We start from the raw sequence: 26231 nt of genomic DNA, 5'->3' as shown, positions 1-26231 counted from the left end.
CACATGCCCAGCCCTAGCCAGCCAAGCATCTCCCAAAGGGCACCATGGGATTCACAAGCGCCCCACGGAGAAGGCCATGGGGGTGGATGCAGCTTGGGCCAGGAAAATGGAAGAAAAACAGCATGAAATGAACCGCAGCCCACGTGTTCGTCGGCGTGTGCAGCGTCACCTGGGGTGGGGGCAGGGTCGTGGGTCTCCGGGTGATGGGTGGGGGGCAGGGCGGTGGGGGGGTGCAGGAGGAAAAGCACGAGGCCAGCTGGTGGGTGCATCCAACCTCTGCCCCTCCTTGTTCCCACCTCACTGGGGGCACCTTTGCAGAGTGGTCTCCCCTCCAGCCCTGGACCCTCCCGGATCTGCCTCCCAGCGGAGTGCTCTCTGGGCCCCGACCACACCGCACACCCCCAGCTCCAGCCTCCACTGGGCTCTGCGCAGGCCGCTCACCAGGCTGGGTCCGAGGCCACCTGGAGTCCACAGCGCGGGGACAGCTTCAGCCCCAGGGTGCCTCTGTGTGGGGGGCGGGTCCTGGCAACAGCCCTGCACCCTGCCCTCCGGGCTGGACACGTCCAGGGCTCAGATTTTGACCAACATCTCCTCACCTCCTCCTCTCTCTGAGGCCCCCTCCCCCTTTTCTAGGCCCCTCCCCTTCTCCCCAAGCTCTTCCTCCTGTAGGAGTCCCCCCACCGGGCCCACCCCAGCCTCTGCTCCGCCCACAGTTGCCCACCTGTTGGGGTTCCATCTTGTGGTTTAAGCACCTCTCTCCTGTACTCCAGACTCCTGTGCCCATTCTGGCTACCTGACGCCCCATGTCATGTGATGGAGGCATCTCAAACTTAACATGCTCAAGGATAAGCCCCCGTCCTCCTCCTGCTGCCCCGCCCTCGGTCTTCCCATCTGTTAGAGCTGCATCATCCCTCAGCTGCTCAGGCCGGGAGCCCTGTGGTCACCGCACGGAGGGTGTGGATGTGCTCTCCGCTCCATCCTAGGGACTGGTGTTTGGGAGAGTACTAGGCCCCCATCCCAGCCCCCTGCGTCCACTTGGGTGTGATGGGTTCCCTTCTCCAGCTGCCGTGGGACTCCAGACCCTCTAGGAGAGAGGGGTCAAAGGTGGCTGGATCACCCCAGGCTGAAGGCACCACTCTCAGGAGCCCCCATGCCGGGCTATTGCAGAAGCAGCTGCCCGTGAGCCAAGCTCACACATCCTCAGCTCCTCTCCCTTTCACACCCACCTGCAAGATAATCCCACTAGCTCTGCCTTCAAAGTGCATCCAGAACCCCACTCCCCCACAACCCGGGCCACCACCAGCTCTTGCCTGGATGATCACCTTGGCCCCCAAACTGGCCTCCCTGCCTCTACCCTCCAACAGTGGGCTCCCAACATAGCAATCAGAGAGGTCCTTTTAAAATACAAGTCAGACCCGTTGCTTCACTCAGAACTTTCCTGAGGCTCCCCCCTCATGCAGAGTCAAATCAAGTCCTTGGCATGCCCACATGCTCCCTGACCTCAGACCCTCCCACTCCCATTGCAGCCACACTGGCTTTTCCACTGCTCCTCAGCCAGGAACTATCCTGCCCCAAGGCCTTTGCATGGCTGTTCCTGGGCCTGCTATGTTCTTCCCTAGATACACGTCTGTGTGACTAACTCCCTCATCTCCTTCTGTGTTTTCCTCAAATGTTACCTCCCAAAGAGGTCAATCCTTACCTTCTGCTTCACATTCCATTCTACCTTGCCCAGCATTCCGCATTCTCCTTGGTCTATTCTCTCCATAGCACTCCCATCCCCTAATATACCACACCACTTGCTTATTTGTTGTCTATTATTATGAGCAAGCAAAGTACCAAGGACATGAGTTCTGAGATCCCAGAAAGGAAAACTCAGGAAGCGAGCCTGACGTTGGCATAGGGTCCCTGCCAGGGTCTGCAACTGGTTAACAGTGGCAGAGGGGCTGAGTGGCTGAGGAGGGCATCCAGAAATCTCCGGGGTGTTCAGTACCTATGGGGCTAGGAGTGAGGAGTGAGGACAGGAGCCCCAGGCCAGTCCTCACGGAGACTGGAGCCCAGCCTCAGCCAGCTCAGTGCCTGTCCTAACTGCCACCAGAGCAAAAGTAATCCCTCTAGACTGGGTTCCAAATTCAGCTCAATGCAGACCACACCTGACCAGTGCCCATTCGTCTGCATATTGCCTGTGGCTGGTAGAGAAAGCTGGTGTGGCTGCTACGATCAGATGGAGGACACCCTAAGGCAAGAAGCATTGCTAGGCAAAGAGGGACAGTTTGTAAAGATAAAAGGGTCAACTCACCAGGAAGACACACAGCTCTAAATTTGTATGCACCTACTAACATAGCCTCAGAATGCATAAAGCAAAAATGGGCTAACTAAATTGAAAAAGAGACGATGCAAATCACAGTTGGAGATTTTAGCATTCCTCTCTTGGGAACTGATAAAGTGAGTAGGAAAGAAACCATTAAGGATATATAAGACTTTTTAAACAGCACAATGAATTAACCAGAGGAGCTAGAAGGCTGAGGAGACCTTTCTTGGGAGGCTGGGGCCTAACAGATGCTCCCCCCACCAGGGTATGGTGCCACCTGGCCCACTATCCCTAGCCCAGGAAACAGGAATGGCATCTCAGTCCCCCTTCTTTGGGGCACACCTGTGCAGGTGGAAGAGTCCAGCCAGGCAGGCCTCCCACCCCACCCCCAGCATTGTAGCCTCTCAGGGACACATTTTCACCAGCTGGGACATGTGAGATGGGCAGGTCATGGGCAAGTCATGGGCAGGACAGAGACCCAGGACGAGACAAAGCCCCAAACCAGTTAATGTCAGGAGCAAATTATTTCTGTAACAACAAAAACTTGAGTAAAATTAAGGTGAAGAGCTCAGATAATAGCAGAGGTGAAGGAGTGTAAGGGATGCAGAGACTGGTACAGAAAGGCACCCAACCTGTCCTTGTGAACACATGAATGGATGGATGGATGGATGGGTGAGTGGGTGGATGGATGGATGGATGGGTGGGTGGGTGGATGAACAAACAAATGAACAGATGACTGGAAAGCTATAAATCATGCGCTAGGGAGTCAGGCACCATCTCCCTGATTGGAACGTCACCACCATCCATTTCTCTGCTTTGCTGGTTGTCAAGAAAGCCATCCCCCTGCCCCGCCATCTCTCTCTGAAAGTCACCCCAAGTATCTGTCTTCCCATCTGCTGAAAACCTTACAAAAATATGTAATTTAGTAATCTACAGTCATCTCCTCCTAGCAACTCCCAACGACAGCTTCAGATAAAACTACATTTTGGGGGTGGATCAGAGCATCTAAAGGCATGCCAGAACAGGCTGCTTCTCTCCCATTTGGTCCCTGCCCTGCCCCCGGAGCCCCCCTCCTGGAGACGATCGAGCAGCCAGCTCCCTCTTCTTCTGTAGCAGCTCAGGGAGGATCGGGCAGGCCCAGCATCTGAAGCCTCCAGTCTGCTGAGCTGGCGACCCACTGCCCCTCCCCTAGCAGAGCCCACTCCAAGTCCTTGCCCCTGTGGCCCAGCCCCTCCCCACCTCTTTTCTGGGGCTTGGAAGGAATGCCTTAAATGGCCAGCCTGGCTCTTAGAACAGCAGGCAGAGGTGGCCGGCTGGCTGAAGCGGGTGGGGAGCTGAGAGGGACTCCAGGGGCAAAGCTGTCCTGAGGAGAAGCAGGCGGGGGCCAGGAGCACTATGGATGACTAAGCAAACCCCCTCCTCACCTCAAGCCCCAGGACTGGGAGCCCCAGTGGGAACTGGAGGGGCCGCAAGGCTTACTCTCTGCTCAGTCACCTCATGGCAATGAGATGGCCCCACAAGGGAGGGGACATGGACAGCACACATGCGCTCTGCCCAGGGACCCGGCCAGGCACTCTACCCAGGAGGGGTCAGGCCCAGGGGGCCCCGCTCATCTCACTGCGACACCCGGCTCTGGCCTGAGATAGAGGTCCTGCAAGCCATCAGCTCTGGTACGAAGAAAGGAAGCAGCTTTCTGTGCAAATGAGGAAACTGAGGCCCCAACACCCCCAGGCCGGGGAAAGAGGTGCTGGGAGGGCCCACAGGTCAGGGCTCCCATGAGCTGCCCAGAGGGAGTCCGCCTCTGCCCTCGTGGCCCCGTGGAGGTTGAGACTGAGAGTGACCACTGCCAGGACTCACGCCAGCAAGAGCCCAAGCCCCGGGGCCTTTCATGGGCGCAGGAGGGACTCCACCTCCACTGGGGCCAGCCCTGCGCAATCCCACAAGTAGGGTGGTGCCTGGGCCAGTAGGAGGGCCATCCTGGCCCGCACCGGCTCTCCCCAGCGGCCTGCTCCCAGCATCCTTGGCCAGGGCAGCAGCAGCGATGGAGCATCTGGCAGAAGGGCTGGGGAGGCGAGTCCCCAGAGGAGGATCCCATTTGCTCCCCTGCCTGGACCATCGAGGATGGGCCTCCACCCTCCTGGCAGGCAGGGCCTGTCCAGTGCCCATTTCTTTCTTTTTTTTTTTTTTTTTATCTATTTATTATGAAATTATCACTGTAATTTTTTCTTTCCTGTAGAACTTAATCCTCTGACTTTTATTTTTAAAGACTGTATAATGGTTCACAAAGTCAAGACTCCATCAGTTTCTATCTCTTGTATTTAAATATTCAGTAACTACAGTTTGCCACGTGCCTGTAAAAGTAATTTCTTTACGGCGGCATTGTGCATTTTGCCTATCCATTATATATCTGCATACGCAGTGCCCATTTCTTGAAGGTTCTAGGCTGTCACACCTCCAGGGCGGTGTCCTGAGTGGGAGAAGGAAGGAGAGGGCCTCAGGGAGGCTGGCCGGTTCTCTAGCCACAGAGGGGACACACAGCAGCCTGTGCAGGGGTAGGGAGGAGGCTCAGCGCTCCTTTCCCCGGGGTGAAGGGGGCATGAGTGTCATGGGGCTCGTCCAGGCCCCAGCTGGAACAGAAGGCCATTCTCTCTGCTCAGGGACTGGGGAATGAGCTGGGGAACCACAGGGCCAGGAAGGGAACATGGAGGGGTGGGCCAAGAGCAAAGCTAGGTCAGGGCACCTCACACCTGGCCCTGAGCAGCCCCACCCCCGCCACCCCAGGCCCCAGCCCAGGAGAGACAAGTCAGTGTCACACAGAGTATTAAAAGACGCCTCTTTACTGTTACGATGCAGCCTCGGGGCTCCACCCGAGGGGCGGCCAGAGCACCTCCCACCAGGTGCCCTTAGCCTGCTGCCGTCGCGGTCACTTGGCACTCGGGAACGGCCGCCCGCGCTGCTCCAGCAGCTCCTCCAGGTGGTCGGCCCGCTTCATCGCGGCCTGCAACAGGCCGTCCATCCTGGTCAGGCCCAAGCCACCCCCACCCCACCAAGGCAGGCTGGCCGCGGGGACCCACCTCGTGCTGCTTCCGGAGGCTGCTCACGGCCTCTTCCTTCTTTGCCAGGGCCATCTTCACCCTGCGGGGGAGCACACGGTGGGCTCCTGTGCGGCGCCCCTGCCAGACCCCCAGGCCGGCCTGCAGCTCTGAGTGCAGCAGGGTGTCTGCTGGGGAGCCTTCACCCCCTCGAAGAGCAGGAGGGGCTGCTCCTGGCCACCTTGTCCCAGCCTTACTGACCGCGGGCACTGGGCCGCCTGGAGGAGCCAATGACAGGATCTGTGACCCCACGGCAGACCCTATGTGAATCCACGCCCCTTGGGAAGGGCTGCCTGCGAAGAGGAGGACGAGAAGCCCCCACCACATGCCTACCTTGCAGAGCACCGCTGGAGGGCGGGCAGGCAGTGGGGAAGGACTAAGGGATCCCTGGTGGCGGGGTGTGGGGAGGGTGGCTAGTGTGGTGTCCATCCTTTTTACACAGCACCCACTCCACCCAGGCCCAGGGGACTAAGGGCCAGGGAGCTCCACTATGGATATCCACACATAGGACACCTGACCTGGCTTGGGTTGGCTGGGCTTCCTCCCAGGCCCTGGGGCCAAGCACCACACAGAGGACAACGGAGCCTCAAACACAGCAGCCACGGCCGATGGGGCCCAGCTCTGCATCAGCAGGAAGCAGCCCGCTCGCCTTCCTCGGCCCAGTGTCCTCTCTGGGGCCGCAGGGTCCTGCCTGCCTCCCCTGGCCCTGTGCTCCCCAGGACCCCAATCAACCTTGCAGCCCACCTCCCGTGAACCTCCTCCAGCTCCGCCTGCTTCTCCCGCGTGAGCTGCTCCAGCTCCAGGCGCTGGCGGGCCCGCAGCTCGGCCAGCTCGGCCCTGACCTGCCGGTTCTCCTCCTCAGACGCCGCCAGCTGCTCAGCAAACTCCTGGCGAAGGACCTGGGCCAGGCTGCTGCGCTCGCCAGCCAGCTGCTCGTTTACCTGGGAGGGTGGACGGCGAGTATGAGCAGATGGCGAAGGTGGGGTGGTGGGCTGGGGGCAGGCTGCCCGTCCTGCCCACTCACCGCCTTCACGTCCACCAGCTCCTTCTCCTTCTGCCGCACCAGGCCCTGCAGATGCACGTTCTCCCCCTCGGCCTCTCCAAGGCGCCCCTTCAGCTCTGCACACCGTTCCTGGAGCTTCCGCTCCGACTGTTCCAGCTCGGAGAGCTCCGCCTCGTACTTATCCCGGAGGCGCTTGACCCTGGCAGTGAGAGGAGCAGGGTTAGGGGCAGCCCCACAGCCAGTCTCCGGGCCTCGCTCCAGGGTTCTCGGGGCCGCACCGGCTCTCGACGGCCCGCTCGCTCTCCTCCCTGGCCAGCGTCATGTCGGCCTCCAGCCGGTGGATGACCAGCTCGATCTCCTTGTCCCGGCCCCTCCGGATCTCTTCCTTCAACTCCCGTTCCCGGTTCAGCAGCCACGCTTCCTGCAGGAGAGGCACAGGGGGCTTGTCGGGCCAGCTGAGCCTGGTGGAGGAGGCCGAGGGCTGCCGAGGACCAGACTGGGGTGGCCATGTGGGCTCCAGGGATGCCCCGATGGCAGGGAAGGAGGGGCCTCGCCCTGCCCCAGGCCCCACCTGTCCTTGGGGGTGAGGCCCGCGTCCTGTCCTCAGGACCCAGCGTGGGACACAGCAGGGGCTTGAGGGGGAGCCATCAGCACAGCCTGTTGCTCCTCCCCACTCAGAGACCCAGGACTAAGACCACAGAGACCGCAGCTGCTGCCACACTGACCCTGGTAAAGGAAGGGACCTCATCTGGTTGCCGAGGGCAGGGCTGGGCGCCTCCACATGGGGGGAGCGGCAATGGGGCAGCCTCTTGGAAGGCAACCTGAAAACTTCCATAAAGTTTAACACGCCACACCCTTTGACTCTGGGAACGTGTCCCACAGATACGCGGACCCCGCTGTGCATGGCTGTGGGCGGTGGATAGTGTGGCTGTTGGGTCACTGCTCAGGCTTCGTCCCCCGGCTGATGCCTCGTGTGGCCCCAGTGTCTCTCCACCACAGCCTCCTTCCAGGACAGGAGAGCCTGGTGGCACAGCCCACCTAGCAGAAGGCATGAGAGGACAAGGAGAGGCCTGCTCTCGCATGGGCCCCTTACACTGGCTGTGGGCCGCCTGTCAACTTTGAGAGCAGCTACCTGGTCGAGGGGAGGGTGAGGAATGTCTGCCTCCATCAAGTGGGGTCCGCTCCAGCCCCCTGGTCTCTCCCAAGCCCTCCTGGAAGCTCACTCAGTTACGGTCAGAATCATACCAACCCCTGGCAGCCAGAACCCACAGTGCCCAAGGGGAGCCCACAGAGGTGGAGCCAACAGGCCGACTGTGAAGCCTGGGGTGCTGGGCAGGAGAGGAGAGAGGGAAGGAAGCCCCCACCCACTGCCCCGGCCTCACCCGCCTCCCACCTCCTTCTTGGCAGAGTTGGCCTCCCACATCTGTCTCTCCACCTCCAGCTGGTCCTTCAGGGCCTTCAGTTCCATCTGGGGGCAGGCGATGGTGTGAGAGCAGCCCCCGCTGGCTGCTCTCCACCCAGGGCAGTGTGTGCAAGGGCCCGGACGAGGCGGCAGTCAAGCTGAGGGTCTGGGGTGAGCTGGCTGGGGAGCCCCGTCGCGTGAAGCCAGGCTCCGCATAGCACTCCAAGCAGCTGCCATCCTGGTAGGGGGCCCCCCTCCGCCTGTGATGGGTGCTTTGCTGCTGGGCTGGCCCGGAGGGGCAGGGCGGGGCCTGGGCGGGATAGGGCGGGGCCTGGGCTGGGCGGGGCTAGGCGGGGCTGGGCAGGGCTGACCTGGTGCCTGCGTTCCTGTTCCTCTCTCCCCTTCTCAAACTCAGCCCTCAGGGCCCGGCCCCCCGCCGAGCTGCTCTCCTCCAGCTGCTGCCTCAGCTCATCCAGCTCCGCCCGCTGTCTACAGGTGAACAGAGGCCAGTTCTGTAAGGCTGGGCTGGGTGGGGCGGGGCAGGGCGGGGCAGGGCGGGGCCCCTCCTGGTAGTACCTGGCGGCCTGCTGGCCCAGCCTCTCCTTCTCCTCGGCCACTTCATTGTAGAGCCGCCGCCGCTGCTGCTGCAGGGCCCGCTGCTCCTGCTCCAGGTGCTGCTCGAAGCTGCAGACACAGGACCCGCTGCGGGTGGGGGTGGCCGGGGTGCTGGAGGCCCCGCCCTGTCCATCCCAGCCGTCACCCGGGCGCATCCCTCAGAACTGAACTGTCTGGTCCAGCTGCAGCCCCCGTGCCCTGCTCCCCACCCCCTTTTCTCTGGCTGCTGAGGAAGGCCACTGGGGAGGAGGTGCTGTTCACTCTGGGGGTCCGCACACACCCCAAGCCTCGCCGCCACCCTCCATGTCCACGGGGAGGCCCGCCAGGGCTGGGACCCTCACCGCTGCTGGGCGCGCTCCCACTCCTGCCGGCCCAGCGCCTCCTTCTCCCGCTCCAGATGCTCCCGGAGCTCCTCCGCTTGGCGCCCGTAGCGCTGGGCCGCCCGCTCGTCCGCCTGCAGCAGCTCCGCCGCGTGCAGGCTCTTGAGCTTCTTCACCTCCTGCTTGTGCCTGGCGATCAGCTTCTGGATCTCAGGCTCCAGGCCTGCAGGGTGGAGGCAGACCGTGCTGCAGGGACCCTTATCCACCACTTCAGGGGCCCTGCCCCTCACTCCCCTGTACTGGGGGGAACCCCTGATCTCCACCCATCATGACACCAGGGCTGCAGTCCAGCCAGGGGACCCCCCAAGGGGCTCCAGCCCAAAGCACAGCTGAGTCCACCAGTGCCCACGGCACCCCTCCCTGCCCACAGCACGGAGGCCCCCCCACCCCCCACCGGTGCTCTGGCCTGTGGGGTCTCCTCCTGGAGAAGGGGGTCACTGGAGAGGAGGGTGTCCTGGGGCAGGAGGACCAGGTATGGGTGGGCACAGCTGGGGCTGCCACGTCAGCCCTCAGAGGGCTCTCTAAGTGGGGGAGGAGCGACTGTGCTGCTGGCAGACAGCCCCCAGCCCCAGCCCCCACCTGGCTCGCTCCCCTGGAAGCTGCAGGAGACAGGAGACCCAGCAAGGGGAGCCCAGCCAAGGGAAGGCGAGGCCCCCCACCTGGACTGGGCCCTATGTCTGGATGCTTGCCTGCAGCCAAGCTCATGTGCCGTCAGCCTCCCTGGCTCCTCCCGGCCTCGAGCCAGCTGGACCGCATCCCTGCGTCTCTGCTTCCCAGGAAGCCTCTCCACCACACATGCACTTGGAACTACTGTTCTCACTCGAGACCCCCACGATTGCCCCTGCCTGAGTGGCAGCTCTGGGCACGGCGGCCCCCACCTTTGACCGTGATCTCCTTGATCTTCCGCGTTTTCTCATTGATCCACTTCTCCCTGCGGACTTTTTCAGTGGCGCTCATGAGTTCTTTGAGTTTCTTAATCTCCTATCAGCAAGGAAACAGGAGTCACCAGAAGAACTGTAGGAAGCGGGAAAGTGAAAATGACAGCCATTCCCGGCCATCCCCTTGGTTTCAGGAGGCGGCCTTTCAACAGTGACCGCGGGCAAAGCAGGAAGCACCGGGGGCTGCAGTCGTTGTCTGATGAAAGCCCGTAAGAGTAAGTGGGGTCCCTCTGCCCAGGGACCAGAGCTGTGGCAGGGCCTCAGTCACCTTCTCTGAACCCCGCCTCCTCATCTGTGACATGGGAGGGGTCACATAAGTCCCTTGGCCCCACCCTGGGGCCTGCCACCTGCTGGGCTTGCAGAAAGCGGCTCGGAGGCCAAGGAATGAGGCTCCAGGGGCAGCCTACACTGGGGTCCCTCCCACAGGGCCCACGGGCACAACCAGGCCTGGGGCCAGGCGGTGGGAGGAAGAGGGGCTCACCAGCTGGTGCTGCTCCTGCATCTCAGCCTCCCTGTCCTTGCGCCTCTGGTCCCCCTGCTTTAGCTCAGCCACCAAGACCTCACACTTCTCACCCAGAGCCTTTTTGTCTTCGATCAGCTGCAACCAGGGGCGGAGGTAAGGCTGCTGCCCCGTGACACCAAGAGACCCCACCTCCCCTCACCTGGGAGGCCAGCGTACCAAATCCTGAACCCCTTCTTCCCCTCCTGGGTCTGTGGGGGACCCTGGGCCTGCGAGGGTACACACATATGGACAAGGGGCTGCAGCTGCCCCTGGCCCTCAAGACCCCCTGGACCTGGCTGGTGTCAGTGGCGCTCAGGTAGGGATGGTGCCTTGGCTATAAGCCCCCCACTGTGGCCACATCAGGAGCTTCCTGGAATGGGGCTCATTCTGTCGACCCTGTCACCCGGCTTGTGGAGAAGGGCCTGCCCATCGCCTGCCAAAGGGACTCTGTGAAGCCCCAGGAAGCCTCACTGAGGGCTCCAGGCAGAGCCCCGATTTGCAGACAACTATGACCGCCAAGTAGAGGGTCGCTAATGGTCACTGGAGGCCTCTCGGTTCCTCTGGACTCCTTCCTCTCTTCACAGACCCAACACCAGAGTTTTCCTCAGAAAAGGACCCGATGGGGGCTTGGCTGAGCACAGGGTGGGCTTGAAGCTTCCACCACCCTGTCAAGGGAGCTCTGGCTGCCCCACCAGCCTCAGCAGACCAGGAGTGGCCTCCCCAGGACACGGACAGTCCAGAACACACAGAAAAGTTCACGGTATGTCCTGCTGGACACCTCCCACTGGGCCCCAGGAGACCAATCGGTCCTGTGAGTGACCCCACATGGTCGGACCCCACCCTGCATGTGCTCTGCCCACCTGCTTCTGCTGCCTGCCCACCATGCTGGGCCGGGGAGCATGGCCACGGTGGGGGGCGTGTTATGGCTATGGGGAGCATCTCTGGGGGTGGGGAGCCGCGCCCAGTGGGGCTGGTGTGCGTTGGACCAGCCCTGGTCCCCACAGAGGAACATGCTGCCTGTTTCCACAGAGGGAGAAGGAGGCCCACAGGGGAGGCCTGTGGGTCCAGAAGTCTCCATGAGGCCTGAGGGGTCTAGAACCCGGTCCTGTTCTCCTGCCTGACTGCTGAGGTCCTGACAGCCCTGCCCTTGCGCCCCGCCTTCCGGGCGGTGCCACCTGGTCGATGAAGGACAGGTGCCGCTGTATGGTGGCCTCGTAGTGTTCTTTCTGCTGCCGCAACTGCCGGCCCAGCTCCTTCTCTGTCTCCTTGACCCGCCGGATGGTGAGGTCGCGCTGCTGCGCCTGTGGAAGGTGCGGGAGAAGAGACGGAGGTGAGGCCCTCAGGGGGCAGGCCGGGGGCTTGTGCCAGCTAGGGACCCGGGGACAGAGGCAGTGCTGGTGTGACGTTACCAGCGCCCTCTGCAGCAGCACCATCGCCTGTTTCTTCTCCTCTACCTCCAGCTGCAGCCGCATCACCGACGTGTGGACCTCAGACGCAGGCTCCAGGCGCCCCAGCCCCTCCTCCGGCATGGGCCCCTGGGGACACGGCTGTGTCAGGCAGGCCCTGGTCACCTGGGGATGACCTGCCGTCCCTCCCTGGAGACCCCTCCATACCTGGGGGGCTGAGGCCAGCTGGCTTTGCCCGGACTTCTCCATCTCGTCTAGAAAGCTCATGATACTCTGTAGCTTGGCCTCCGAAAGAAGGGTTCCGTCCTCGGTGGGGCCGGTGGCCGCACTCAGCTTCCCAAGTTTCTCCAGGTTGTCAGCTGTCAGGGAGCTGGCATCGTCCCCCTGTGGGGGAGGGGTCCAGCATCAGGGGCGATCGGAGCCGCCAAGGACCTGGGCCAGCCTTCTAGGAGCTGCTCGGGGCCCCCCCACCACAGGGCAGGGGAGGGCCTGGTCTGCAGGGAGGGCCTCTCAGGCTGCCCAGACCCCGGCAGGGCATCGCCTGGGAGCACCACTGGCAGAGAAGTGCTGCCCACCCCAGCTCCACGTCTGGGTTATTCTGATGATCCTAAACTTTAGTGACCCCTGGGATGACTGGGGGGTTCAACAAGGTCCCATCTAGCCCTCATTAGGGTCCTGACTAGAGCAGAGAGGAGCCCGGTGGGCTTCCCTGGCCCCCTAGGTGCCCCTGTGGCCCAAGTGGACAGTGCCAGGGCCCACAGTCACCTCGTCGGTCCAAGCGTATTTGTCCTTGTGGTAGGCCCGGGGGCGAGGCAGCGGCTCGGGCTCTTGCTCCAGCAGCTTCAGTGTGTCCATCAGCTCGTCCAGGGTCGCCCTGGACTTGGCACTGTTCCCAGCAGGGCCCACGGCCTCCAGGCCCTCACCAGCCACGTCCTGGGAGCTGGCATCCTGCAGCAGATGGGCCTTTAGAGGTGGAGACCACCAGAGAACAGTGCAGGTGAGGCCCGGGCTCAGCTTCCTCCACATGGGCACCTGCCCTCCCAGCCGTGTGAACTGGCCTTGCCCCCCGACCCACCTCCAGGGAAACACAAAGGGCGGCCTGGTGGGATGGGTCCAGGCCCGGCCTCCTCGCCCCTCAGGCTGGAGGCCTTGGCCAACGCCTAATCTCTGAGCTTCCAGCTCTCTCCTCTGGGCCCGCGCAGGCCCCACCCCAGCATCCATGAAAACCCAGCAGGCTTCCAGCGCAACCACTGAGACCCCAGCCATCTGCTGGAGTGACAGTATCCACCCTGGGTGGCCTTTCCTGGTGTGAGTGACCCCACAGCTGGGGAGGCACAGGGAAAGGGGAGACACAAGCCACCCCAGCAGAGACGCACCCTAGAGCCGAAGCTGGGCAGGGAGGGCAGGAAGGGCTGTGCCGAGACCTGAGGCTTGGCCTCTAGAAGCTGCCAGGGCTCTGGGGACACGTCGGGGGCAGGCTGACAGGGGTCTTCCGGGCCTGCGGTGCGGAAGCCAGTCCCTGCGCAACAGAACACAGCGTCGGCCGCCTGGGGCAGCAGCGAGGGAGAAGCCCTGAGGAAGAGGCCAGACACGGGGAAGGCAGGCCTGGGCCAGCACGTGCCACAGTGGACCTCGTGGAGCGGCAGGCATACTGCAGAGCCCTGACCTTCTAGGGTGAGAGGTCGGGGAGCTGGTGCAGCTGCTCTGTGGGGACCCTGTGTCCAGCTCCAGAGTACCTGGGGTGGGAGCAGAGGAGCAGGGCTTGGTGTCTGAGAGCAATTCCCCTCCTCCAGGGGTGGAAGCTGCCAAGGGGGCAGTGGCACAAAGAGACGGGATGTTGGCAGAGCCCACACCTCCTTCTCAGCCTCGGGTCTCCCTGAGGGAGGGAGATGGGGAGGTCTGGGGGTGGGGGCATCTGCCTTCAGGGATGGCTGCGCCTGGGGGTCCCCATACCGAGGGTGTCTGCACACAGAGCTGGAGGTGCGCCGGTGGCGCGGCAGCCTCCGGGCTCTCAGCCCCGCTCACCAGTGTTGTTGGCCTTGCAGGTCTGCTGGGCGGCACTCCCTGGCCTCGGGGCCGGCTCCTGGGTGGGCTGGGGCTTCCCTGTCTGCCCTGTCCCCTTCAGCAGCCCAAGGTCAGTGTTGCCTGACTTCTGGGCTCGCTTCTGCTGCAGCTCCTGCCGTGGGGAGCACCTGTGAGCAGCCTCGCCCAAGGAAGAGGGCGGCCCCTCATCCTCCCCGAGCCACGCTGCCCAAGGCCCCACACCCAGGGGCTTGGGGAAGGGGGAGGCGAGGCCCCCAGGAGCACAGTGATGCTCTTGGCACACAGGGGTCCTGCCTTAGCACCAGGCTGCCAACGTGACCCAGGTCACCCCTCACCTGGATGGCTGCCCTCCGGGCCTGGCGCGCCTTCTCCTCCCGGGCCTTCCTCCTGGCCGCCTCCCTCTGTTGGTGCTGGTCCAGGAGGGTCCCCTCGCCCAGCCGCTGCCGCTGCCCCTGCAGACACCAAGCCGCAGTGGGTTTGGGAAGGTGGGGTTGCCTCATCCTGCCATTTCTCTGCCCCACAGAGGACAAGCCCCCCTCTCCCATGTGGCCAGCAGCTCCTGCAGGTGGGAGACGTCTTTGCATCCCAGCCAGAAACCCACCCCACCTTTCAGCAGAGGTGACCTGGCACCTAGACCCTGCCAACCAAGTGACTTGGGAGGGAGGAAGCTGGGCCCCCAGATGGGGTGGATCCATGGGGCAATTCTAGGTTCAACCTCAGTGGTCCCAAAAACCCTGCCGTATATGGCCAGACCCCTGGGATTCTTGCCCGCGCCTTGGGGTGTGGCTCACACACCCACTCTACCTCTCGCTTGGATGCCAGCAGGTGCTCCAAGCGGGCGGCTCTGGCTTGGCGCTGCTGCACCTGGTGTCGGTACCAGCGCTGGATGGTGACAGCGGCCTGGTTCACCTGGTGGATAAACCTGCCGCAGAGAGGGGCTCAGGACAGAGGTGGCTGAGTCACTCCCTCCCCGGGTTTCCAGAAGGCCCGGCAGGCAGAGAAGCCAGTGGCTGTGTACATGGCCCCTCTTCAGGTGCCAGTGTTCCCCAGGGAAATGGAAACACTCACCTGCACAGACTATTCACAATTGCTAGAAACAGAAAGCACTGTGTGCTCCTGATAGAAACACTACTCACTGGCGAACAGCAACAAACCAGAGACGAGGCAGGCTGGGCACGGGAGGCCACAGGCCAGGGCTCCGGTCAGGGCCTGCTAGGGATGGCAAGCGCCAGGGGACAGGCTGGCGTGGCCAGGGTCTCGGCCGGGAGGGGCTGGGTGAGAAGCGTGCGAGGGGATCCCGGTGCGGGGACATCGTTCTGTCTGCACACGCGTCTCACAGACCTGTGCTCTAAAGGGGAGTGTCTTGTGGTAAATAAAGTATACTCAGTAAAGCAGGTTACACCCAAAGCCTTCACCTTGGCTCTCGGGATCCCTTGCCAATTCACTCGGCAAAGGTGCTAATGGACCATCCGGGATGTGACAGGTCACCGGCTGTGGGACATGCACGCAGGGGGCGGCCCAGTAGGGACACCTGGCCCTCACCCAGCTTGTCCTGCTTGCCCACTTCCAGGGTCCGGTCCCGAGCTCCATCGGGACAGCAGTGCTGACGGCTCAGCCAGGTGAGGCTCTGATCGCTAAGTGGTTCCCGACTGGACGTGAAGTCACAGACCTGGGGCCGCAGCAGCAGATCCCACCACGCCACCCTCCACGCGCCCCTGGAGCAAGATTCTAGGGGCAGCCCCATCAGTTGTTTTGAGGTTTTCTGTTTTATATCTTCTTTCTGCTCAATGTTTTTTTCATTAACAGTTTTACTGAGGTATAGTTTACATACTTATAAAATTCACCCATTTTGAGTATACAATTCAATGATTTTTAGTAAACTTAGAGAGCTGTATGACCACCGACACAGTCCAGTTTTAGAATGGTTCTGAAAGACCTCCTGCTGCACTCGCCTGGCTCCAGGCAGCCACTGCTCTGCTTTCTGATTCCACAGATTTGCCTCTCTTGATGTTTTGTATAAACAGGATAATACGTGTGGTTTTTTCAGCCTGCATATCTTAAAACAATTCTTAAATGGAAATTTCTCTCCCTGGCACCCCAGGCCCCCTCCCAGCCCTGGTCACCTCTCAGCCTCCTCCTCGGTCACCTCCTTCCGTCTGAACAGGTCAGCGGCGCCCCCTGAGTTGTTCTGGACCGCGTGGTTGCTGCGGGCCACGTTCTTCTGAGTCTTCCCAAGGCTGCTGCCCTCACCCTCGTCCGTGGCCGCCTTGATGATGTTGCTGACCAGGAGGGCAGAGAAAGGTTCACGGCTGGGACAGCTCTGCCCGCGGCTCGGGGAGCTGCCTCAGCCTTCTCCTGGGGCCTCGGGCCGGGGAGGAGGCGCCCACAGGACACCAGGAGCGTGCGAGGTCCTGTCCCCCATTCTGGCTTGCTGGTCATCCCCAGGGCCACCTACTCTCCCCACGCCAGGGCCTGTCTGGTGGCACCCAGGATTAATGCGTGCTACACTTAAAATGGTAAAAGGGTCTCAAATGTCACAGGATCCCAGAGCCGACTGTGACTCAAGACACCTGTGGGCCATCCCTGACCTGAGAACACCGTGTGGTGGATGTGGGGGTGATGGACTAGGGGCTGCTCAGCTCAGCTCAGCCCTGTTTGAGACCCCGCCTTGGCTGTGGTCTCAGCCAGGGACTAGAGACTCGGGGGGGTGGCTGCAGCTTCCCCGGTGGGACCCCAGGCCAGAGGGAGCCCGAGCTTGCCTGTGCAGCCCAGGTCATGCGCCATGCAAGGCCGGAGGCAGCGCCTTACTTGAGGGAGGGAGCCATGTGGTTGGAGCTCTTGGGGGGCGGTGCCCTCTCGGAGGGGGTGTAGTGGTTGTGCACCATGGTGGTGACGCAGTTGCCCACCGCACCCTTGTTGCTCCTGCCGGGAGAGACCGGGTGGGTGGGTAGGGGGGCGTCAGGCTCTGGCAATGACCCCCGAGTCACGCTGTGGGTGACAGGGCTCACTGTGGCATTGTCTCAGCATCCCTGCCAGGCCCCCTCCACGGCCACCGCGCCCAAAGGTGGGGCCCTTCTGGAGACCCAGGAAAGCTCCACCAGGACATTCCACTGAGCAGAATCCGAGGTTTGAGGGTGAAAACCAAGGCTTCTGACACTGGACATGCCTGCGATGGCAGGAACAGTCACAGACCAGTCAATGGAGAAAGGACCTCTCCCTGCCAGTTACACGTGATGGATGGAATACCCAGCGTTCTCTCTCTGCCCCTCTCAAACCCGCTGGAAGGAATGAAAATGGCACAGGGACTTCCCTGGTGGCAGAGTGGTTAAGAATCCACCTGCCAACGCATGGGACACGGGTTCAATCTCTGGTCCGGGAAGATCCCACATGCCACAGATCAACTAAGCCCACAACTACTGAGCCTACGCTCTAAAGCCTGTGTGCCACAACTACGAAAACCACACACCACAACTACTGAAGCCCATGCACTCTAGGGCCCACGTGCCACAACTACTGAGCCCACATGCTGCAACTGTTGACGCCCTAGAGCCCGTGTTCTGCAACAAGAGAAGCCACCACATTGAGAAGGCCGGCACCACAAGGAAGAGCAGCCCCTGCTCCCCACGACTAGAGAAAATGCCCTCACACAGCAACGAAGCCCCAAAACAGCTAAAAAAAAATAAAATAAAATAAAATAATGGTACAAACACACAAGGATGAGAAGATGAGACAGTGGCAAAGAGATGTCCACAAAGTTCTGGAGGATGAGGAACAGAAGGGCCAGTGGTGATTGACTTGCAATATGAGCAAAGGGAAATCTGGGTGCTTCAAGGGCCAGGAGGCGGCTGGTCTGCCCCCCAAAACCCAGGGAGGTACAGGAAGCAAGGGCACCTGGCTCTCCCGAAGCAGCCACACCCGGACCCTCTTCCTCACCCTGAGCATCAGGGACCAAGCCCGTCCCGCCCTGCCCCTCCCCCTGCATAAGACAAGAGGCTGGGTCTCCAAGTGAAAGTCTGTGCACTGGAACAGGACACCCCCATCCCTCTCCTGCCAGCCCTGGCAGCCCGCCAGCTAATCCCAGGCTAGGAATGGAAGGATCTCTCCCCGGAGAGACTGTGCAGCCCCACAGAAAAGTCCCAGACGCAGACAGGTGGGGATCCCCTAGCACAGTAGCCTGGTACCCACACAATCACCCCAAAGTGAAGCCTCCAGGCAACTTTTAGGGCCTCCCTCTTAAATTCTGACAGAGCCAGTATTCCACACATTTGGGGAAAGACCCATACGTGAAAGGTCGACAAATAGAATATGACGAAAATCAGGCCAAGCAGAGAACAGGACATTTCAACAAGCCTACACCCAGTGTCAGGCTGTACTGATAAATCTTTAACAGCCAGGTCTCTAGGGGGGAAAGCTCTTCTCTGCAGCATCTGCCAATGTCAATGGCAATATTCCCCCCATGGCTGATTTCAGACAGCCTGGAACCAGAGATGGGGAGAGGAGGACAGTCAGTCTCGTGAGCCTGTACAGGCAGCTCCAGCTGCCACTGCGTAGGATCCTCAAAGACGTGAGAGACTAAACAAGAACAGGATGCTACGAAAGAGGAAGGACTTCCCTGGTGGCACAGTGGTTAAGAATCCACCTGCCAATGCAGGGGACACAGATTCAACCCCTGGTCTGGGAAGATCCCACATGCCACGGAGCAACTAAGCCTGTGCACCACAACTACTAAGCCTGCACTCTAGGGCCTGTGAGCCACAACTACTGAAGCCCATGTACCTAGAACTCGTGCTCCCCAACAAGAGAAGGCACTGCAATGAGTAGCCCCCACTCGCCGCAACTAGAGAAAGCCTGTGCGCAGCAATGATGATCCAACACAGCCAAAAAAATTAAAAAAAAATTTTTAATTAGAAAACAAAAAGGATGGAGAGACATTCAGGAACAAGAGGAGCTATGGGAGGAGAACAGAAGTGAGCGAAGGGTTGAAAGACACAGTTAAGTGGATCTAACAGAAAGCAGATCCCAAAGGTAAAGAGAAAGAAAAGAAGGGAAGATGCCAACTTTGTAGAATCAATCCAGGAGGCCCAACATGCAAACAATGGCAGTCACAGAAAGAACGGGAGAAAGAAAGGGGAGAAAACTGTCACAGAAATGACAAGAGGACATTTCCTAGAACCGAACGGCACAAGTGTGCACATAGACCGGCCACCAAGGCCCAGTGTGATGAATGAAAGGACCACGTCAAAGGCCTGGCCCTGGGAGTGTCTGCAACAAAGAAATGAAAAGATGACTCAAACTACTTCTAGAGGGAGGAAAACAGACACGTGAAAGGACTGGGAATCAGGAAAGCAGTGGATTCTCAATAGCTCTCCACGGAAACTGAGCAATGGCTTCAAGATGTCAGGAAAGCTTTCCAATCTAGAACTCAGCGCCAGCCAAACTCTCAGTCAGTGGGAGGGTCAAGGCATTTTCAGGCACACGTGGTCTTAGAAACTCTACCTCTCACACATCCTTCCTGAGGAATCTACGGGAGGATGTGCTCCCCCAGAGATGGAGGAAACAGAGGGCCCACCAGGAGGGAGGCGGTGGCAGAGGGCAGCCAGCTTAGACCTGGGTGGGAAAAGACAGGGTTCCGAGGGGTTTCTCCAGAGGATGGTGGATGAGCAGCAGACCTACTGGCCTGCCTGTATGGAAGGGAGTTCTAAGGTTCCATTGTCAAGTCTGGGAGAAGAAGTGACCATACACAGACTACGAACCAAGGAGGAAAATAAGAGATCATGTTTAACTCCGGGAAAAACAAAAGCGTCTCAATGTTTCTTGAGCAGGTTCTGCTCTGTGAGGTTCAGGCCTTGGATCCCTCAGTCTTCCTGACTCTTTGAGGCAAACACAACCATTATCCCCTTGGTATAAATGAGATCCTGGCGCCCGGGGTGCTTCAGCAACCTGCTCACAGCAACATTCCAAAGCACCCTGGTCCAGCCACAAATGAGACAAAGCGGCCACCCCCAGGAGCTCCGGGTGGGTGGGGCCGTGTGGCCCTGGAGCGGTGCACCTGTTGTTGGCGGTGAAGTTGGGGGCCAGGGGCACCGTGCACTCTCTCCTCCGCAGGCCCACTGGCACGTCGAGGGTCCCAGGACTCTGGGCATCGGGCGGTGAGGTGAAGGCCCTGGGCTGGTCGTCCTGTTGGTGCACACAGATGACAGCCCGTGACCCTGCAGCACGCACCACTGACGTGGGGCCCCTGCCCTGCCCCCACTGCCTCACACACACATGGGGAGCGGTGGGGTGGCCCAGGGGCTGGGGTGTTCTTTACTTCCGCCTCATGTTGACCGTGGTGGTCAAAGCTGGCTAACTAACACTGACGCCCCCCGCCTCCCGCCAGCCCGTCCTGCAGGGGCAGCGAGAATAGAGCCAGAACCAGGCGTCACTCCCAACAGACACGAGCCGCCCGACGTCCTGTCCGCTCAGCTCAGCCTCACCAGGACATTCCACGTGGCTCCCTTCTCACTGGACGCTTTACTCAGACTGGCCGGCCTCTTTCTCCCACTGGGGCTGCCCTCAAAGAGCGTCAGGAAGTCCGGGGGCTCTGCCGGCCTGTGTCACAGAGAGGACAGCAAGCAAGGACAGTCACTGGGCCTGGGGAGCCCGACTCCAGGAACCCCGGCAGGGGCTGTCTTATGAGGGGACAGGAGGGGCCAGGTCACCGGTGGGGACTCCTGCTCCCAAGCCCACAGCATAAATGATCATTTCTCAGCCCAGACCTGACAACTGCACCTGGAAGAGCCACTCACACCCTGTCCTGTGGCCACCAAGACACCCACAGGGAAAGCACAGCAAGGACAAGGGAGAGGAGCAGGCAGGGGGACAGTGGCCTTGCGGTCCACATCTCTGCACAGGAAGTAACAGGCCAAGGCTGGTCCTGCCTGCCCTGCCCAGGGCTGGCCCCCTGTCCAGCCAGCACTCACACCAGTGAGGCTGGGAGAAGGGCTGTCTGAAGCAGCAGAAAGCAGGCCGGAGGTACCCTTAGGGGTCAGAGGTTACCTGAGGGAGCCAGGCCACGCCTGGTTGGCTTGTGGCTGGTTGACCTGCGTGGCACTGTTAGATCTGCGAAGGTTGTTGATGGCCCGGGAGCCCCCAGGCCCTGAGGCCTCCTGCCAAAAGGAGGGAAGCAACCAACCGTGTGGCCAAGGTTTTAGACCCTCACCAGTCCACTCAGCGCCAGGCCAGGCTTGGACACAGATTTACAGAGAGCCTCTCCTGGGTCACACGTAGACAGGTGAGCAGGGAGAGCAGGAGACAGGTGGGCGGGGGAGCAGCGCGGGGGCCCTGGGTTTGCCCTGCTGAGCAGGGGCAGGTCCTCAGCCTTTCACATGAGGTGGGAGCTCCTCACTCCTGGCAGGTACAAGGTCTGAGGGGAAGTGCGTGAGGCCCACCCGGGCACCGCAGCAAAGACTGACCATCCTCCTCATCACCTTCTAACCAACGAGCCTGGTCGCTCACTCCCCACTGCAGCTCTCACCCTGCAGCTCCCGCTGCCATCCTGCTGCCCGCTGCCATCCTGCTGCCCGCCTGCCCTGCCCCGCACAGCATCTGCAAGGCCACCAGGAGCTCCTCCTTCCCCCCACATCAACCACGTTTACAGAGGAATCACACAAACCCAAATGTTCACGGAGCAGGAGGGACGGAGGGCTTGGCGCTGCCAGGACCTAGGCTCTGCCTGGGGCCAGCCGACCCCAGCCTCGACCTCTTAGTGAGTCAGCTCCCTGGTCTACAAGCCGGAGTCCTTCGTGCCCTGGGGTGGCCCCAGGGATGGACGGGATGAGGGACGTGAAGGTGCCTGCTGAGGTATGGCGCTTACCCAGGAGTCAGATGCCACACCGAGGGTGGGGGCCTGGACACCCCCAGACCTGACACCCGGCTCTAACACTCACCAGCGTCTTCCTCCTAGGCTCACTGCCAGTGACCACGGAGATGGAGCGGGCGATGGGCTTGGTGGCAGAGGCACTGTTGGGGCGACGGGACATGGGTGGTGGGAGGCCTGTCAGACTCAGGTCCACGCCTTCTGGGCTGCCGTCTGGGGGGCCGGAGGGACCCCTGAGGGCCCTGGAGCCTTTCATGGTGGAAAGCAGGCCCTGAGCAGGGAAGAAGGGATATGAGGAGGTGTCCTCCAAGAAACCAGGTCTGCACACACCACCTCAGGCCTGGCCGCCCAAGGCACCTGAGTCTGCCTGCCACCCGTCTCCCTGGAAGCCTGCCACACCCACCACCCTCCTGGCTGGGTGGCCCTCTCCTCATTAAGAACAGGAGCTCATGACAGAGCGGGTCCCTGAACATGAACGGCAGAAGGAGGGCCTCCTGGGGTCAAGACGACCCTCCCTGAAGGGGTGCTGCTGGGGGTGGCCTGGGGCTGCCGCAGTCGCAGGTGTGAGCCCACCTGGGCCTCATGTACCTCATCTACAACAAGGGCCTTTAAGAGTGCTGCCTCCTGGGCTACTATAGGAGGGAGGCTGCCTCACTGCCTCCCTTCCCCCCCCCCCGATATGCTCGAGACCCTCCCCTGGGATGTCACGGGGCCCCCCTTTCACTGAGAGGCTCCGACTAGACGGCTGTGAGGCCAGCACATGGGGAGCACTCCACATGGGATATTCCAACGGGGATTTGTTAGGGCCCCCAAAACTGATCTGGCCACAGACCCCCCTCCATCTCCTCAGAACCCCCCAGAATATCCATGAGCTCCTGGGATGCAGCATCTGCTCTCACGACCAGGTCCCCTTCCCCCTCCCGGAGTGGCCGCCTCCACAGTGTCCCTTGCTGGCCCTTCCTCTTCTGACCGCTCAGCCCTGGGCCTCTCCCCGCCAGCCTGGGGGACCGCCTTTGGCCTCCTCGCTTCAAATACCATCCATGGGCTGCCGGTTCCCACAGGCATACCTCCTGCCCCCCCGCCCCCTAACTCGTGACTTAGCTAGCCAAGGAGCACCTGGCACCTCAGACCCAAACAGACTCCTAACTGCCACCTCCAGCTGCCCCTCCCCGGCAGGCATTTTCTGAAACCGGCTCAGACCAAAGATTTAGGTCTCGTCCTGACATTTCCCCATCACCTCCACAGCTAACTGCTCCCTTAGCAACCCAGCCGGTGCCCCCTCCACCCATCAGTCCCTTCCCACAACACCCCTGTCTGAGCCCCCATCTCCTCAAACAGGACAACGCAGCAGACCCTCCTCTGGCCCTGCTTGGCTGGCCCAGCCCCTCCCCGCACGGCAGCCACAGCTGATCTCTCTGAACCCCGGTCTCAGATCAGGCTGTGCCCCAGTGAAGACCCTCTGAGGACTCCCAGGCAGGGAGAATAAAGTCCACACGCCTAACGCCCCTCAGACCTGACCCTGACCTCTGGTACCTCCTCACTGCCTCCCTTTTTCCCCCTCGATCTGCTTGAGACCCTTCCCTTGGATGTCATGAGGCCCCCTTTCACTGAGAGGGCTGCCTGTCCCTGTCACTCTTCATTCCCTCATCCCACTTCACTTTTCTTCACTTGGCCACCTGCCTACACAGGTTGGTCTGTGCACTGCCTGACACCCTCGTAAGAATGTAAGATCCATGAGGGTGGGGACCATGCGGCCCCAGAACCTGGCATGTGGCAGGTGCTCAGGTAGCAGGAGTGGATGAGCAGGCACCAGGAGAGACCAGAGAGGAATGAGCACTGCCCTCCATGTCACCGAGGAGTCTGGTGGGCCAGCGGGCACACACCATCGTCACCCAAGGTCAGAGCTGCAGCCTCCTTCAGCCCCAACACCCACAGCAGAGCCTCTGGCCCCTACTCTGCAGAGTGAGGGCAGAGGCTGTCCCTGCCACTCACCAGCCCAGTGTCCCCGGTTATTCGTTTCTGGTCCTACGGGTGAAATTTAACACCCTCCTCTCCTCGTGGCACCGGCCACACCCAGCTGGACCCAGGCTGGCCCACTCGAGGAGTGAGGAGCGTGCGGGGCTCTGGGACGGCAAACACAGCCTCTCCATGGAAACCTCCAGGCCAGACCTCACCTTGCATATAGAGGTGTCCCTCCCAGGACCTGAAGGTGGGTGTCCAGAGCCTCTGCCTGGACCCCTCAGGATGGGCTGTCCCAGGACCCCAGGCAGCTCCCCTGCCGGGCAGCTCCCCATCTCCCTGGGCTTTGGCTCAAGGTGGTGAGACCAGACTGATAACTGGACTCCACACCATCCTCCTGGGAAGGCAGGTGGAGTTCACCGGCCCTGGGGCATGAGCCCTTCCTCACCTGTGCAGGGGCGCCGAGGGGCTCTCACCTGCACAAGTCCCTCCCCACCAAGCGTCATCTGCGTGGACCCCCTCACCTGCGCTGGCCTCCGCATCTGGGCAGGTCCAGGACCACCTCATCTGCGCGGGGGCGCCCTCACAGGCACGAGGCCCCACTCACCTGCACGTTCCACCTCACCTGCGCAGCCCGGGATGCCCCTCCCTGCGCGGACCAAGAACCCCTCACCTGCGCGGGCCACACCATCTGCGCGGGCCCTGGACCCCTCCTTCACCTGCGGGGGCCACCCCACTGCACAGGGATGCCCTCACCTGCGCGGGTCGGGCCTGCGGGACCGAATGGCGAGGGGTGCGCGGGGCGACCTCGAGCCCCCTGCCCCGGCGCTGACTCTGAGGCCCTGTGACAATGAAGCAGCCGGGCGGCCTGGCGAGCGGCGGCAGCTAGCAACCAGCAAACAGCCTGGCACCTCCTCCGCGTCCGTCACGGAGCCCCGCCTTTCCTGCCCGTGCCGCTTTCGGATTGGCCCTCGGGCCGCCCTCTCCGGACTTCCCGGGATCTCATTGGGCTGTTCGGCTGTCTTTCTGGACGTTCAGGCGTGGGAGGAGCCGCAAAGAGCTAGGGGGGGCCTGTGGTGGAGGCGGGCTGCCGATTGGACGTGGCTGCGGGAGGCGGGGTCTCGACTGAAGTGGGGGCGGGTCCTGGGCGGAGCCTCTGGGGAGGGATGGGGAGGAGGAGAAAGGGGAGGGGCGCGGGGAGGACTGCGGGGTGGGAGTGATGGCTGCGAGCTTCTCTTTCCCCGCAGCTCAGCCAAACTGCGCGGCTCCTACACAGTCCCCGGAGCTCCCACGCCGCCCCCGGGCTCCCAAGCCGTTCCCCGGGCTCCCACGCCTTCCCCCGGGCTCTCACGCAGCACCCAGGCTTCCTCCTTGCTGAGACCCGTCTGGACACGTGGGTCCCGCTACCCCCTGAAAGCTCCGTTTTGGGGTCCGGAACTGAGTCCCAGGGAGGCCCGCCCTGGGGGAAACGCGAAGTTGTCATTAAGGGGCCCTTCCTCGGGCGGCCCTGACACCGACCCCACACCCCAGACCGCGCGGTGGCGTTGCCCCTTTTTGTCTCCATCCTTTCTGTCTTGACAATGCCTTTTTTTTTTTTTTTTTTTCTTTTTTGCTTCCTTCTCCAAAGTTTTAATTCCCCCACCTCCACCCCCGCGCCTGGGGGTTGTTTCCTATTGTAACCCATGCCCAACAGGCCCCACTGGCAGGGCCTCTCCTCCTTGGTGTCCCGCGTGTCCCACGACCGGCACTTCCCAGCGCAAGTGGACCAAGCACGCCCAGCTCCGCGCTGCTCGGCCAGATTCCACCGATCTGTGATCCCTTCACCAAGAAAGCCCCCTCTCCTCCACGAAGCTTCTGGTCTCGCCAAGTCATCTTTCCATTCAAAACAACAGGACATTAATGATTTTTGCCCCACTTTTACAAATGCAATACTTTCTTCACTTAAAGATTTTTAAATTTATATCAATAAAAATCACATCTTGGGGGGGGTACAGCTGCTGTTTGACAACGTCTAGAGTTGTTTTACCACCACCACAAACATGGCACAGAACATTCTCTCCTCTCCCCAAACCAGGGGCTGCCTGTTGTAGCCAAACTCTCCCCACCCCTTGCCCCAGCCACCACTAACCTGTTCTCTGTCACTATGGTTCTGCCTTTTCCAGAGTGTCGTAGAAATGCAGTCCTACAGTGTGTAGCATTTGGGGTCTGGCTTCCTCCACTTAGGCATCCGTGTTCCTCTTCATTGCTGACTAGTATTCCACTGTATGGGTGAACCATACTTTATTACTCAGCAACCCCAGGACATAGCGGTTGTTTCCAGTTTGGGGCAATTATGAGTGGAACTGCTGTAACCATTCACTTTTACTCTTTTATATGAACATAAGTTTTCATGTTGCTTGGGTAAATAAATACTTAGGAGGAGACTGCTGAACTGTATGGTAGAAACTGCTAAACTTTCTGCAAAACTGCTAAACTTTTCCAAAGAAGGTGTATCTTTTTACATTCTCACCAGTAGTATGTGAGTTCCCTTTGCTCCCCGTTGCCCTCACACTTGGTATTACTAGGTTTTTTAATTATTATTTTTAAGTAATACTAATAGGTGTATAGTGGTATCCTAGGGGACCTTAATGGCATTTCCCTAATGATGTCGAGAATCTATTCATGTGGTTCTCTGCCCTGTATTCAAATGCCTTCTTTGGTGAAGTGTATATGAATCTTTTGCCCA

At 60.9% G+C, this 26231-nt stretch overlaps 1 protein-coding gene across 16 annotated transcripts; it reads right to left on the bottom strand.

Annotated features, from left to right (window-relative positions):
- Nucleotides 1–5135: 5135 nt before the first annotated feature.
- CEP131 (centrosomal protein 131) lies at nt 5136–24396 on the bottom strand. 16 transcript variants are annotated; one of them, XM_057716722.1, is made up of 26 exons: nt 24263–24396; nt 21618–21818; nt 20728–20837; nt 20166–20280; nt 19739–19866; nt 16498–16611; nt 15813–15968; nt 14485–14611; nt 14025–14141; nt 13672–13822; nt 13023–13165; nt 12412–12609; nt 11650–12030; nt 11416–11541; nt 10220–10336; nt 9679–9781; nt 8762–8963; nt 8382–8507; nt 8177–8294; nt 7797–7871; nt 7129–7224; nt 6682–6824; nt 6425–6602; nt 6145–6341; nt 5383–5443; nt 5136–5306 (listed from the first exon to the last, which is right to left on the bottom strand). In XM_057716722.1, the coding sequence occupies exons 2-26, from the start codon at nt 21801–21803 to the stop codon at nt 5232–5234; spliced, it is 3543 nt and encodes a 1180-aa protein (XP_057572705.1). In that variant the 5' UTR covers nt 21804–21818; nt 24263–24396; the 3' UTR covers nt 5136–5231. The 16 variants fall into 16 exon arrangements, with proteins under 16 accessions (XP_057572705.1, XP_057572708.1, XP_057572703.1 ...); XM_057716725.1 differs by having other exon boundaries at nt 6243–6341; XM_057716720.1 differs by having other exon boundaries at nt 5136–5443; nt 11650–11775; nt 11854–12030.
- Nucleotides 24397–26231: the final 1835 nt, after the last annotated feature.

This window comes from Hippopotamus amphibius, chromosome 17 (genome assembly GCF_030028045.1).
Source record: "Hippopotamus amphibius kiboko isolate mHipAmp2 chromosome 17, mHipAmp2.hap2, whole genome shotgun sequence".
In the NCBI taxonomy this organism is placed as follows: Eukaryota; Metazoa; Chordata; class Mammalia; order Artiodactyla; family Hippopotamidae; genus Hippopotamus; species Hippopotamus amphibius.
This window is presented reverse-complemented; position numbering and strand designations above follow the sequence as displayed.